At 35.5% G+C, this 12,877-nt stretch overlaps 1 protein-coding gene across 1 annotated transcript; it reads left to right on the forward strand.

Moving 5' to 3' along the window:
- The first annotated feature begins 4,590 nt into the window (after positions 1 to 4,590).
- LOC127285371 (uncharacterized) lies at positions 4,591 to 5,855 on the forward strand. Its single transcript, XM_051311352.1, has 2 exons — positions 4,591 to 4,734; positions 4,809 to 5,855. The coding sequence occupies exon 2, from the start codon at positions 4,878 to 4,880 to the stop codon at positions 5,853 to 5,855; it is 978 nt and encodes a 325-aa protein (XP_051167309.1). The 5' UTR covers positions 4,591 to 4,734; positions 4,809 to 4,877.
- Positions 5,856 to 12,877: the final 7,022 nt, after the last annotated feature.

A 12,877-nucleotide genomic window follows, 5' to 3' on the forward strand; every position in this document is an offset into this window, starting at 1 on the left:
CTCTATAAGAGATAATACAGTAAGAGCGCGAATATCAAACACCAACACTCTCCCTGAAATCGCGCACTGAGGTCATTTGTTTGATGAAACACCAATTCTGAAAACACATTCCTTATGTTTTGGTCCTGGTAGCCCTTTCGTGAGTACGTCTGCTAACATCTTCTCCGTGGGAATGTAGACCAATTTGATCGGATATTCCTTTAATGCATGGCGAATGAAGTGATGTCTCACATCAATATGCTTTGATCTCGAATGATGCACCGGGTTTTCTGCGAGTTTTCCTGCCCCTTGATTATCATTGAACACGATAACATTGGCGAGTTCCGGATGTCCCAGTTCTTTGAGAAAACTGATGATGTGTATGGCCTCTTTGGCGGCTTGCGATGTGGCCATATATTCCGCTTCTGTAGAGGACAGAGCGACTGTACGTTATTTTCGTGACTTCTACGAAATTGCGGCTTCGTTCAAGATGAATACGGATCCCGTATAAGATCGCCTGTTGACAGCGCAGTTGGCCCAATCAGCGTCCATATAAGCTTTCAAAACAGTATATCCCTTTTTGAATTTCAAACCTTGATCAGCGGTTCCCTGAAGGTATCGAAGGATACGCTTGGCTGCAGACCAGTGTTCTCGTTTGGGGTTGCTGCTGAACTGTGAAAGTGCGCTAACAGCGTGCGCAATGTCAGGACGAGTACCCAGAGCGACGTACATCAATGCGCCTATTAATTCCCTGTATGGGAACGCGGTATCCTGTGAACGATCATCCGCTTCTTTGGTCAGCTTGGTACCCGCGGAAATTGGAGTGCTGACAGGTTTTGAGCCGTCCATTTTGAATCTCTTCAGAACTTCCTTGATGTAGGTAGTCTGCGATAAGAAAATACTCTCCCTGGAACATGTCACCTCTATCCCAAGACAATGTCGGGCTTCCCCGAGGCCCTTGACCTTGAATTCTCTGGAAAGTCGATTTTTGATTAGTTTTACCTTTGACGAGTTTTTCGAGAACAAGAGAATGTCGTCCACATATACTAGAATATACATATACATATACTAGAAGGCCAATCGTCAATGGTACACCAATTTGGTGTACCATTGACGATTGGCCTGGCGCAAATCGTAAATCGCTCTTTTCAGCTTACAAACCTTGGTGTTGTCAGTCATCTGGTTCAACATCTTACTGGCTCTTCTTGAAAGTTCGGAATTTTCATTCTTGATGATTCTCTCGAGCATTTCAGGTAGAAGATCTGGCTGCTCCGTGTACACCGTTGTATCCATCTCGCCGTTCAAGTATGCAGTCTAGATATCTAATTGGGTAATTTTTAAATCGAATCTCGCGGCTAATGCGACCATTAATCTCAATGAGCTAAGACGCGCGACTGGTGCAAAGGTTTCGAAGAATTGTACCCCGGGCATCTGAGCAAATCCTTTCGCTTCCATTTGGTCCGAATTTGTTTCGTAGAATAGTCCGACACTTGATAACTTTTTCGTTTTTTGGTCTGTCGACTAGTTCGAATGTTTGATTTAAGACAAGGCTCTTGATTTCACTGTAGATCGCGTCCTCCCATTCGTCACCATCTGGTCCAGACAGAGCATCTCGAAGGGGAACTTCAGTGGCACTCATGGCTAGACAAACATCACGATCCCAGCCACGGAAGTCCTCTTATCTGTTGATTTTCAGGTATCTGATCATTTGCGACTGCAGGAGCTTCAGGAATTGCAGCTGGTTCATTGACAACAGGGATGTTATCGGAAGCATTGTGGAGGGGAATGAATTCGACTTCTCGAGTAGATGTTGATTCCAATTGATCACTCGTGGTTGAATATTTATTTGTGAAAACGACGTCACGAGTTATGTGAATCTTTCTCTCCGAAGGCGACCAAATTCGATAGGCTTTCGCGTTTGAGGCTGCAGTCCCATGGCAGCGTTTTGCGTTGCGTTTTGTCACTAGACCATGAGTGTAAAAGAGATGCAGATATATGTTTGCTATGTTTACACTCAGGGTCTAGTGACAAAACGCAACGCAAAACGCTGCCATGGGACTGCAGCCTGAGGCATAGCCAACAAAAATTCCTTGTATTCCACGTGATTTCAGCTTGTCCTTATTCGGAGTTTTATCGTGAAAATACACTTTGGTGCCGAATTTCTTGAGGTGTCTCAGATCAGGTCGTTTTCCGGTCCTTTTTTCGTGTGGCGTTACAGCGCCTAATAACTTGGTGATGCACCTGTTTCTGATGTAATTTGCTGAAGTCACTACTTCCCCGCAGAATGACATCGGCAACCCGGAATCAATCAACATACATCGAGCTGGTTCCATGAGAGTTCGATTTTTGCATTCCACAACGCCGTTTTGCTGCATAGTGTATGGTGCCGTCAGTCGATTCTTTATTCCTGATCCTCGCAAAATTTGATCCATGCGCGTGTTACGGAATTCGGTCTCGTTATCGGATTGAAGGGCTTTTATTTTTAAGCCTGTGTGGTTCTCGGCAGCGTTTTTGAATTTGATAAATTTCGAGGTTACTTCGAATTTGTCCTTGAGAAGATAAATTTCCGTCCATCGGCTGTGATCATCGGTAAAGGTTAAAAGGTAACGAGCTCCGCCTTGAGTACGCGTTCTCATCGGGACGCACAAATCTGTATGCACGACTTCGAGAAGGGAAGAGGTTCCCTGACTTCCTTTGGGGAAAGGGGCACGGGTATTTTTTCCTGCAGAACAAGTGTCACAAGGGAGAACTTCACTGTCTGTTTCGAATTTTAGACCAGTCACTGCTTCCTTCCGCAACATAGTATTCATATCTCTTCTGTTTAAATGTCCCAATCGCTTGTGCCATTCGTTTGTATCACAATTTTCACTTTGCACAACACTGGCATTTGCGACTTCGGGTTCAGAATGCACGATAAACAGATCACCTTTGCGACTTGCAACGAGTTTCACATTACCGAATTCATCTTTTACTTTTGCGTCCGTTTTTGTGAAAATAACGCTATTACCCCTGTAAACAATTTTCGAAACTGACATTAAGTTGGTGCTCAATGTTGGCACATAAAGCGTGTTTTGTAGCATAAAAGTTTTGTCGCGTTTCCCGTCAGAAGCTATTACACGAACGTTACCCTTTGCCGTCACGTCGGCTGTCATGTCACTAGCCATTCTCACGCCGGATTTCACTTCATGCGAATCGGTAAAAAGATGTGCGTTGTTGCACAAATGAGATGTGCTACCGCTGTCAAGGCACCAATCTTCACTCATCGTGGTACTATACGAGGAATCTTGTCGACGATCAGTAATTTCACTCGCGAGGAATATGTCGTCGACGGCATTGGCATTATCACCTTTCGCTGTTTTTCGCTTAAAACATTTCGCGGTTCTGTGGTTCGTTTTACCACAAAAATCGCACTTTGATTTTTCCCGATTATTCGAGCCGGAATCTTGTTTGTTTTCACGATTGTTTCCCGCGGAGTTCTTCGAAGACCATTTCGAATTCGCGCGTTGATTTTTGGCAAACATAGCGTCAATAGTGTTTTCGTCACTTTTGTGTTCGCGAGCAAAACTTTCTTCGATAATCTTTTCGATTAATTTGTCGACATTCGGTAAAGTGTCACGTGATTTCACTGCACAACAAAAATTTGCATAACTATTCGGCAGGCTATGTAATTTTATTTATTGTTAACAGGTCGCCGTTTATGTCAATTTGCATTTGTTGTAAGTTGTCTACGATATTCATGAACCGAGATAAATGGTCGCGCACGTCGACATTTTCTCGCATTTTCGATGACAACAGCTGTTCCAGGAGTGTAGCCTTTCTCGTCGGATCCTGTGATGCGTAAATAGATTTCAATTTTGTCTATATTTCGTGAGATGTGTCACAATTGCGAATGTGTTTCAATTGTGATGCACTTATGGAAAGGATCAGATCGGATCGGGCCATTCGATCTTCTTGTGTCCATTGATTTCAGTGTTGCCAGATACACCGCATTTCCGCATTTTACACCGCAATTTAAGGTCTTTATCCGCAATCCGCATTGACAAATGCGGATCACGAAAAATTCCGCATTTTGGCGAAAGACTATCAAAACATAAAATTAATATGTAATTTTTATTAGCTCTCAGTTTTTATTTTATACTTGTACGTAATTTTACCTAAATTGGACTTCTTTTGTGGAAAACCAATCAAATTAATGGATTTTATGCTGGGCGTGTGATTGCACCCTAACACTTTGATGTCGTTTCTCATCAGCTGTTTCTCGAAATAAATCAAGAGCACATGTGTCAGTTGTGTTGTACAAACTTATTTTCTACTACATGCGTTTTAAAATATAATTGAAGTTAGACAATTTGAAAGTAAGTTTAAAAACACTTTTGAATTTCCTTTAAATATCCTTAATAAAATATATTTTTAATGCTCCTGTATTATATTAATAAGAAAATGAAATAGATAAATTTTAAAACGAACATAACCTCTTTTTGTCTCTTAATTTGTTTAATATAGATTTGAGATTATAAGCATGAGATCGTCCCAAGATGAAGATCAGGAAAGCGAGCCTGAAGAATACGAACATCAAACTCCTTCAAAAAGGTCAAAGATTCATTCTAAAAGGAAACACACACCTGCAATTTACAATGTCAAATTGCAAACTGAATTTGCTTTCCTCAAGCCACACTCTTCAGATCCGTACAAGGCGCAGTGCAAGTTGTGCCCTGCAAGTGCCAATGGAAGGATTGCTTCGTTTCGTTGTGAAAGGTTATTTTTAGTTTTTTATCATAAACATCATACTGTTAAATGTGTTGTTTAAAATATTATTCTTTTTTTTATAGAAGTGACATCGAGAGACATGTTAAATCAGAACGTCACATTGCCAGCTGCAAAGAGGTAAAATCAGGACAATGCAAATCTTCCTGGCAAACAACGCGGAGAATAAGGAAGCGATAAAGTTTGAAAACCAAGTGAAATACGCAGAATTAAAATTGTGTGGTTTCTTTGCTGCTCACAATGAGGCATTTATGAAAATGGACCATCTTCTGGATGTTTTAAAGCAGATATTTCCTGACTCAAAAATCGTTCAAGGAATTTCCTGCAAAAGAACGAAAACGAAAGGAGTAATAATGAATGTACTGGGCGTCGACGAAAAAGAAAATTTGGTTTCTGTTTTGAAAAAAAACAAGTTTTCTATTTTAGTTGACGAGTCCACAGACATCTCATCTGTAAAAACATTTTGCATCTTGGTGAGGTTTTATGCTGAAAATTGCGGTAAAATTTTATCTCGGTTTTGGGATTTGCAACAAGTTTTCACAGAGAGTGATCCAGATGGGGCAGAGGAAGGTGCAACTGCAAGAAGATTATTCACCATCATGAAAAAGACATTTGACAAACATCAGATACCATTTGCAAATGTTGTAGGCTTTGGATCTGATGGTTGCAACACGATGATGGGTGGCGATAATAGCGTCGCTTCGAGAATGACAGAATTGTGTCCAGGATTGCGGGTGTGCAAGTGCCTTTGCCACTCTTTGCATCTTTGCGCAAGTGAAGCTTGCAAGTGTCTTCCACGCTCTACAGAAGATCTCGCTCGAAACATTTATAACTTTTTTAAAACCAGTGCCAAGAGACGAGCCCAATTTTCCGAATTTCAATCTTTTGTGGAGGTTGATGTTTTACGAATGCTTCATCCTAGCCAAACCAGGTGGCTTTCATTGACCAGTGTGATCAATAGAATTTTAAATCAATGGGAAGCTCTTCGTCTTTTTTTTGATGCCAAGTGGTTTGAAGAACGTTTAGAATCTGTCGAAAGAATTCATGTTCTTTTAAATGATGCTGCGACAAAGCGTTTTATTTGTTTTTACAGTGGGTTTTACCCAAAGTGACAAGCATGAATGAACTCTTTCAGTCAGAAAAGTCGGTTGTCACAGTTGTTCATGATAAAATGAATGAGAGTTATTATGATTTGTTGGCATGTTTTATGAAGAGGAATTATATCCACACGACACCAGCCAATGAAATTTATCCAACTGATGAATCGAAATGGTTGCCTTTAAACCAGCTTTATTTGGGAATTGCTGTCAGTAATCAGCTTCTTCTACCCGAATTGATTCAAAGACCAGAGGTGGTCCATGACATTAAATTCAGATGTCGCCTCTTTTTGATCACTTTGTGCGATCAGTTAAAGAAAAGGTATTTATTACGTTTACTAATCTAAAAATTATTTATAAAATATATAATTCTAAAAATCATTTTTAAAAAATAATATTTTTTATTATTTAATTAACTGTTGCAGATTTGACTTTGATGATCCCGTGTTGATGCGTTTAAAATTATTTGCACCAGCAACTGCTTTGTCGCAGAGGGAAAGAGAGTCCACACCTTCTCTTCAACCATTAATGGTGCTGATGCCACGAATAATTGGCCCAAACGATGCAGGTAAACAGGGCTCATTCATTTTTTGTAATACGAATAATATACTAGTAAATATTTACTGATATTAAATTATCTAAGTAAAAAATATTAAACAATAATTTTCATTTCAGAAAAAATGCAAGAAATAGATGATCAGTGGAGGACACTGCCATTTCAAAGAGAGAATTTTCAAGACTTGAGAGATCTAAAAAATCCCGAAGATTTCTGGCACCAGGTTTGTTGTATTTCCAGCAAATTTATTGATCTTTCTAAAAGATAAATTAAAATAAAATTTTTAAAATTATTCATTTCTATTTATTTATCAATTTAAATTTAAAAATTACATAAATAATTGTATATTTGTTGCATTTTTATTCTTATATCTTTCAGGTTAACATTTTCAAGGATGAAATAGGAGACAGGCCGTTCTCTACTCTCGCTTGGTTTGCATTAGAAGTTTTATCGATTTCAATCGCTAACGCCGATTGTGAAAGAGTGTCCTCAAAAATCAACGATGTCAAGACAAAGAAAAGAAACAAATTAATTACTTCAACTGTATGTGGTTTGCTACATGCTGACACAATTGTTCGTGATAGTGGAAATTGTTGTATTGCTTTCCAACCACGCCAAAGTATGTATGACAGAATGATCTCTTCAAATATTTATAGATCCGTTGCAGAAAACGAAGAAGAGTTTAACGATATTGATAATATATTTGCTGAAGCATAAAAGTAAAAGGCTTGTGAAGCAACTTAAAGCAATGTTTTTGTTTAAGTGTTTAAATTAACCAAAAGAAAGAATTTTACGAATTTATAAGACTGTTTGTAAAATAAAGTATTTGTACGTTTATTAAACTGAATAAGTAGACGAAGAAGAGTTAAATGATATTGATAATATATTTGCTGAAGCATAAAAGTAAAAGGCTTGTGAAGCAACTTAAAGCAATGTTTTTGTTTAAGTGTTTAAATTAACCAAAAGAAAGAATTTTACGAATTTATAAGAATGTTTGTAAAATAAAGTATTTTTAATCTGAATAAGTAGAGTTAAATAATGTAGTATGTTAATTATAAACTAATTAATGTGATACTATTAATAAGTTTGAAATCTGAAGCATTCTATATACATATGTGACAAATCTATGTTTTGTTGTAAAAAAAATTCTACGAAAATATATTTTTTATTCAGTGAGACATTATTAACAATCTGATTAATTTATTTAACACCTTTATTATGAAACTAAAATGTTAGGATTCATTTATTGTTTTCATTTGATTTATAATACACATATAAAACGTGAATAATAAACAATGGTTCTATTTTAACAAAAAAGTTTTTTCATACGCTTTTAAATAAATATTTATGTTTAAAAAATTAAGAAAAAAACTTTACAAATAAATTAAGTCTTTTTAATTATTAGTTTTTTACCTATATGTAACTAAAATAATCTTTAAAAACAATTTTTTAAAAAATCCGCTTTTTGAAATTGAAACCCGCATTTTCGCGCCTGCGCTTCCGCAATCTTCGAAATCGAGTCTGGCAACACTGCGTCGAATAGAGCTCTGGGCCCATAACCTATTGGAGCGAGCGTGAGTGGGATAACGAACATTAAACGAAATTATTTGAAGATACTTGATTTATTTAATATAAACGTATAAAAGGAAATTGACTGAATTGACTTGTTACAGTAATCGTTTTAGACTGTGTGAGAATCATAGATGTGTGAGTGTAATGCATGTATATACTACATAAGAGTCCTCTATAAGAGATAAAACAGTAAGAGCGCGAATAAACCAACAAAGTTTATAAAAAATTGTCGATTTGCTGAGGACTCGGTTAATTCCAATGATCGTTATCATTTATTTCAAATGATTAGATCAAGGATAGTGGGAGATGCCGAATCCTCTTTAGAAACTCAAGAAATAAATAACTTAGAGGATCTCTTAAAATATTTAAAATTAACCTTTGGTGAATATAAACAAATAGGACAATTAAATTCAATGCTAGCCAGAGTAGCACAAAAAATTGGGGAAACAGTTCATGTTTATGGAAGTAGAGTGGGAGAAATTTTAAATCAAATAATAGATCTAATTAAAGAGAAAAATGACACTGAAGTGGCTATCGGCATGGTAAAGTCAGCTCGAGATGCTGCCACCGAAAATTTTATGATGGGGTTAAGAAAAGAATTAGCGTTACGTGTAAGATTAGAAAAACCGAAAAATCTGTTAGAAGCAATTAATATAGCTAAAAAGGCCGAGTGGGAGGAAAATTTTGAAGAAACCTTATCAAGAGAAGTAAAAGATAAAATTAATGAATCAAAACCTGAAATTTCCAAGTCATATTTAAATCAAAAATATCGATCCTATCGCGAAAACCCAAGAATTCGAATTATGTCAAAAAGAAAATTTAATCGGGAAAGAGAATTTCGAAAAGAAAACGAGAAAATTTCAGAGCTACCAGTAAAAATGGAAAAAATTGAAAATTTAAATAAAAAGGAGGGAAATTTAGAATTTACATTTTATGGGTGTGGGCAAGTAGGTCACATGAAAAGAGAATATCCGAATAAACAAAAAATTAAGGTTTGTTATAAATGCGGAAAAGAAGGTCACATAAGATTCTTTTTTGAGTAAAGAAATTGTTTATCTAGGACATGTAATAACTGAAAATGGAGTAAAACCAGATCCAAAAAAGGGCGAAGCTGTTCAAAACTTTCCACAACCCAAAAACTGTAAAAATATTAAACAATTCCTGGAGGTAGTAGGCTTATTATCGGCGGTTCGTCCCTGATTTTGCTAAAATAGCAAAACCAATGACACAATTATTAAAAAAGAATGTAAAATTTAATTGGAGTTTGGAGGTAGAATCAGCTTTTAATAAATTAAAAGAAAAACTGTGTACGTAACCCTTATTACAGTATCCTAATTTTCATAAACCTTTTATTGTGACGACCGATGCCTCTGATTTTTCAATAGGTGCAATATTAAGTCAGGGGGAAATCGGGAAAGATTTGCCAATTGCTTATGCATCTAAAACTTTAGCTGGAGCAGAGTTAAATTATAGTACAACAGAGAAAGAATTGTGGGCAATAGTTTATGCAATAAAACAATTTCGGCCTTATTTATTTGGTAATAAATTCACAATCGTGACTGATCAAAGGGCATTAGTTTGGCTAAATCAATTAAAAGATCCAACAATAAATTCTAGATTGGCGAGGTGGAAGATCAAATTACAAGATTATGATTACGAAATTGTGCACAGACCAGGAAGGGTAAATGCCAATGCCGATGCTCTTTTTCGAAATCCTATATCTAATGATAAAAAATTAAGGTTAAAGGAACATTTAATTGAAAATTAAAAAAAACAAGAATTTGATCTCGATAGAAAATTAAATGTAAATTTCATTGAAAGGGTTTTTGTTAAATATGTAAGTAGGGAAATGGAAGATAATGAAATTGAAAGAATGAAAAGTGAAGAAATGAGGATGAGAACTGAAATTGAAAAAGATAAGAGAAAAGAGGGTGAATGTAAGAAAATAGACGAAAACAATGAAAATGACGATACGATTACAATTTACAAAAGGACAGAGATTTCAAAGGGGTATAATGTTATTTATAAGAATCAAATTAATCAAAGTATTTCTATTGATAGCGGAGAGGACATGGATCCATCCTCGCCGAGATCTTGGAATACTAGAAATAAAATAAATTCAAAATCTAACGTCAAAAAATTTAAAGAAAAAATACCTTTTTGAAAAGGCAGACACAATCAAAAGAAAAAGGAATTTCGATTGTGCAAGTGAAAAGGAAGGTCAAGGTTACTTCAAAAAGGGAAGTGTTAAATGTAAATCATCACCGGTTCTGATTGGGCAGTTGAATACCGTAGATATGGGTGAAAAGGATGTCTCCTTGTTGCTTCCGGAAATAAAATCGGTAACACCTGGAAAGTCAGGTGCTGGTTCGGCTCAGCCAGGGGCGTCTTTCCGGCCCATAGAGAGGGATGAGAATTTCCCTTTTCAGAAGCCGGAGTTTGAAAAGATTGTGTTAGGGGAGGATGCCAAGGAAAATGAAAATGGCATGTCCTCCGGAACACCAGAAATGACAAATATACATGGCCATAGACAGAACGTGACAAATAAGACAGAGGAATCGACAGAAGAAAGAATGAAAAAATGGAGTGAATGTGGTTCAAATGATTCTGATGATAGTTTAGAAAATAGGGATGAAATTGAAGGAATATTTAAATTTTCAAAAGGAATTAAAGAGAAAGATGTTCAAATATTGGCAATTCCCGATGAATTATTTCAAATGTCAAAAGAAAAATTATGGATGAGAAACGATAACTTAATAAACTTTATGTCTTGTGATTATGTTATTTCCACACCACAAAATATTAAATTGCAAGAAGCAGGATTGTTGGATTTACAAAAAATATTGGTAAAAGTTAGTGATATTCTCAGTTCAGGTAAAAAGGATAATAGAGTTTTTAATTTGTTTATAAAAGAAACATTTGACAGTAAATTGAAGAATGCCATGATAGCGTAATTGGAGGTCATAAAGGAGAAATGAAGACGTTAGAAAGAATAAAAGAAAGATATTTTTGGGTAAATATGAGAAGGGACGTTCAAAATTATATTAGGACGTGTGAATCCTGTCAAAGAAAAAAATTAGTTAGAGTAAAAACAAGACAACCTATGAAAATTACTGATACACCAACAAGAATTTTCGAGAAAATTCAAATGGACATTGTAGGACCTTTGCCAGAAACTACAGCGGGAAATAAATATATTCTTACATGGCAAGATTGCTTTAGTAAATATTCAGGGACAATTCCGTTATCAACAATTAACGCTAATACAATAGCAGTAGCATTTGTTGATGGTTTTATTTGTCTGTTTGGCTGCCCCAAAGCAATTCACACAGACCAAGGATCACAATTTATAAGTGAAATTATGAGATCCATAGCTAAACTTTTTAAAATTAAGCAATTTAAATCAATCGCCTATCACCCACAATATTTAGGAGCTTTAGAAAGAAGTCATCATACTTTTATTGAATATTTACGACACTATTGCGAAAAATCCGATTGGGATTGCTGGTTACAATCAGCAATATTCTCTTTTAATACATCTGTTCATGAATCAACAAAAGTAACCCCACATGAAATGATATTTGGAAAAAGAGCACGAATCCCATCAGAATTTGCTGAAAAACACATACCATTGACCTACGATTTTTATGTGAACGAATTATTAAATAAAATATCCGAAACAGAATAAATGGTAGTAACTAAATTGTTAGCTGCCTAACAAAGATGTAAAAAATATTATGATGCTAAATTAAATGAAAAAGATTTTAAGAAAGGGGAATATGTTTATTTAACGAATGAAAATAGAACTAGTAAATTCGGTGATCACTATACCGGCCTATTTAAAATAATTAAAGTTTTAGATAAATATAATTTGGAAATACAAACTAAACCGGGTGGAAGCAAAATTGTACATTTAAATCGCGTAAAATCCGCATTTCTAAGATTATAGAAAAAAAGACACAAAAAGGGGAGAGAAAGAATGAGGAGGTGAAAATAAAAAAAAAAAACTCAAATGTTTAGACAGTCCCTTTTGAGACAGTCGATTCTTGAGACGCTCTTTGTAAGAGGGTCTTTTATAGAAGTCCTTGGTGTAGATGGTGATCCCTCGGAGGTTGAAATTTAGAAAATCCTTAATTTTCAAATCTTCAGTAAATTAAATCCTAGCAGCGTGGTCTTGAGATTCCGTAGATTTTTCCCTCTAAAAATAAAAGAAAAATGACATTTTAATAATTGTTAAAATTAAATAATAATTAAATTAAAATACAAATTAATCAATTTTGTTTTTGACCCCATTGAAAATCCACACATGGGAAACCACATGGGAAACCACATGGGATCCTATGTCAAAAAGTATGTAAAACCCCATTCCCCATATGGGAAACCACATGGGATCCCATATAAAAACTCATGGGAAATTGGGACAGGAATTGGCATAGGAAAATATCAAAACGAGGTTCCTCCATGTCATTTCCTATGTCAAATCCCATGTCAAATATCATGTTAAATACCATGTTAAATACTAATTGAGATCCTTTATCACTTTTTTAAAAAATTTTCCCATGTCAAACCCCATGTCATTTCCCAAATAAAAACCTTTATCATTTTTTTGAAAAATTTTCCAATGTCATTTCCCATGTGAAATCTTTTATCATTTTTTTGAAAAATTTTCCCATGTCAAATCCTCTTTCGCCTTATCGAAAATACCCACATAGGAAAGCATATGGGAATCCACATGGGACACCATATTGGAATCCACATGGGAAATGGAATACGATTTCATGTGCATTCTTCCAAATGATAAAACAAATAGATTTAAGCATAGGAAATCATATAAGATTTCATATAGATTCTGAAATTTCAACCTAAGATTTCACATGGATTTACATATAGGAAACGATATAGGATTTTA

This window comes from Leptopilina boulardi, unplaced genomic scaffold (genome assembly GCF_019393585.1).
Source record: "Leptopilina boulardi isolate dan_hultmark-lab unplaced genomic scaffold, ZJU_Lbou_2.1 LbouV2_332, whole genome shotgun sequence".
In the NCBI taxonomy this organism is placed as follows: domain Eukaryota; kingdom Metazoa; phylum Arthropoda; class Insecta; order Hymenoptera; family Figitidae; genus Leptopilina; species Leptopilina boulardi.

What these genes read in the sequence shown, in the direction of transcription:
- LOC127285371 (XM_051311352.1), top strand. Translation starts at nt 4,878, where the DNA reads ATGCAAATCTTCCTGGCAAACAACGCGGAGAATAAGGAAGCGATAAAG.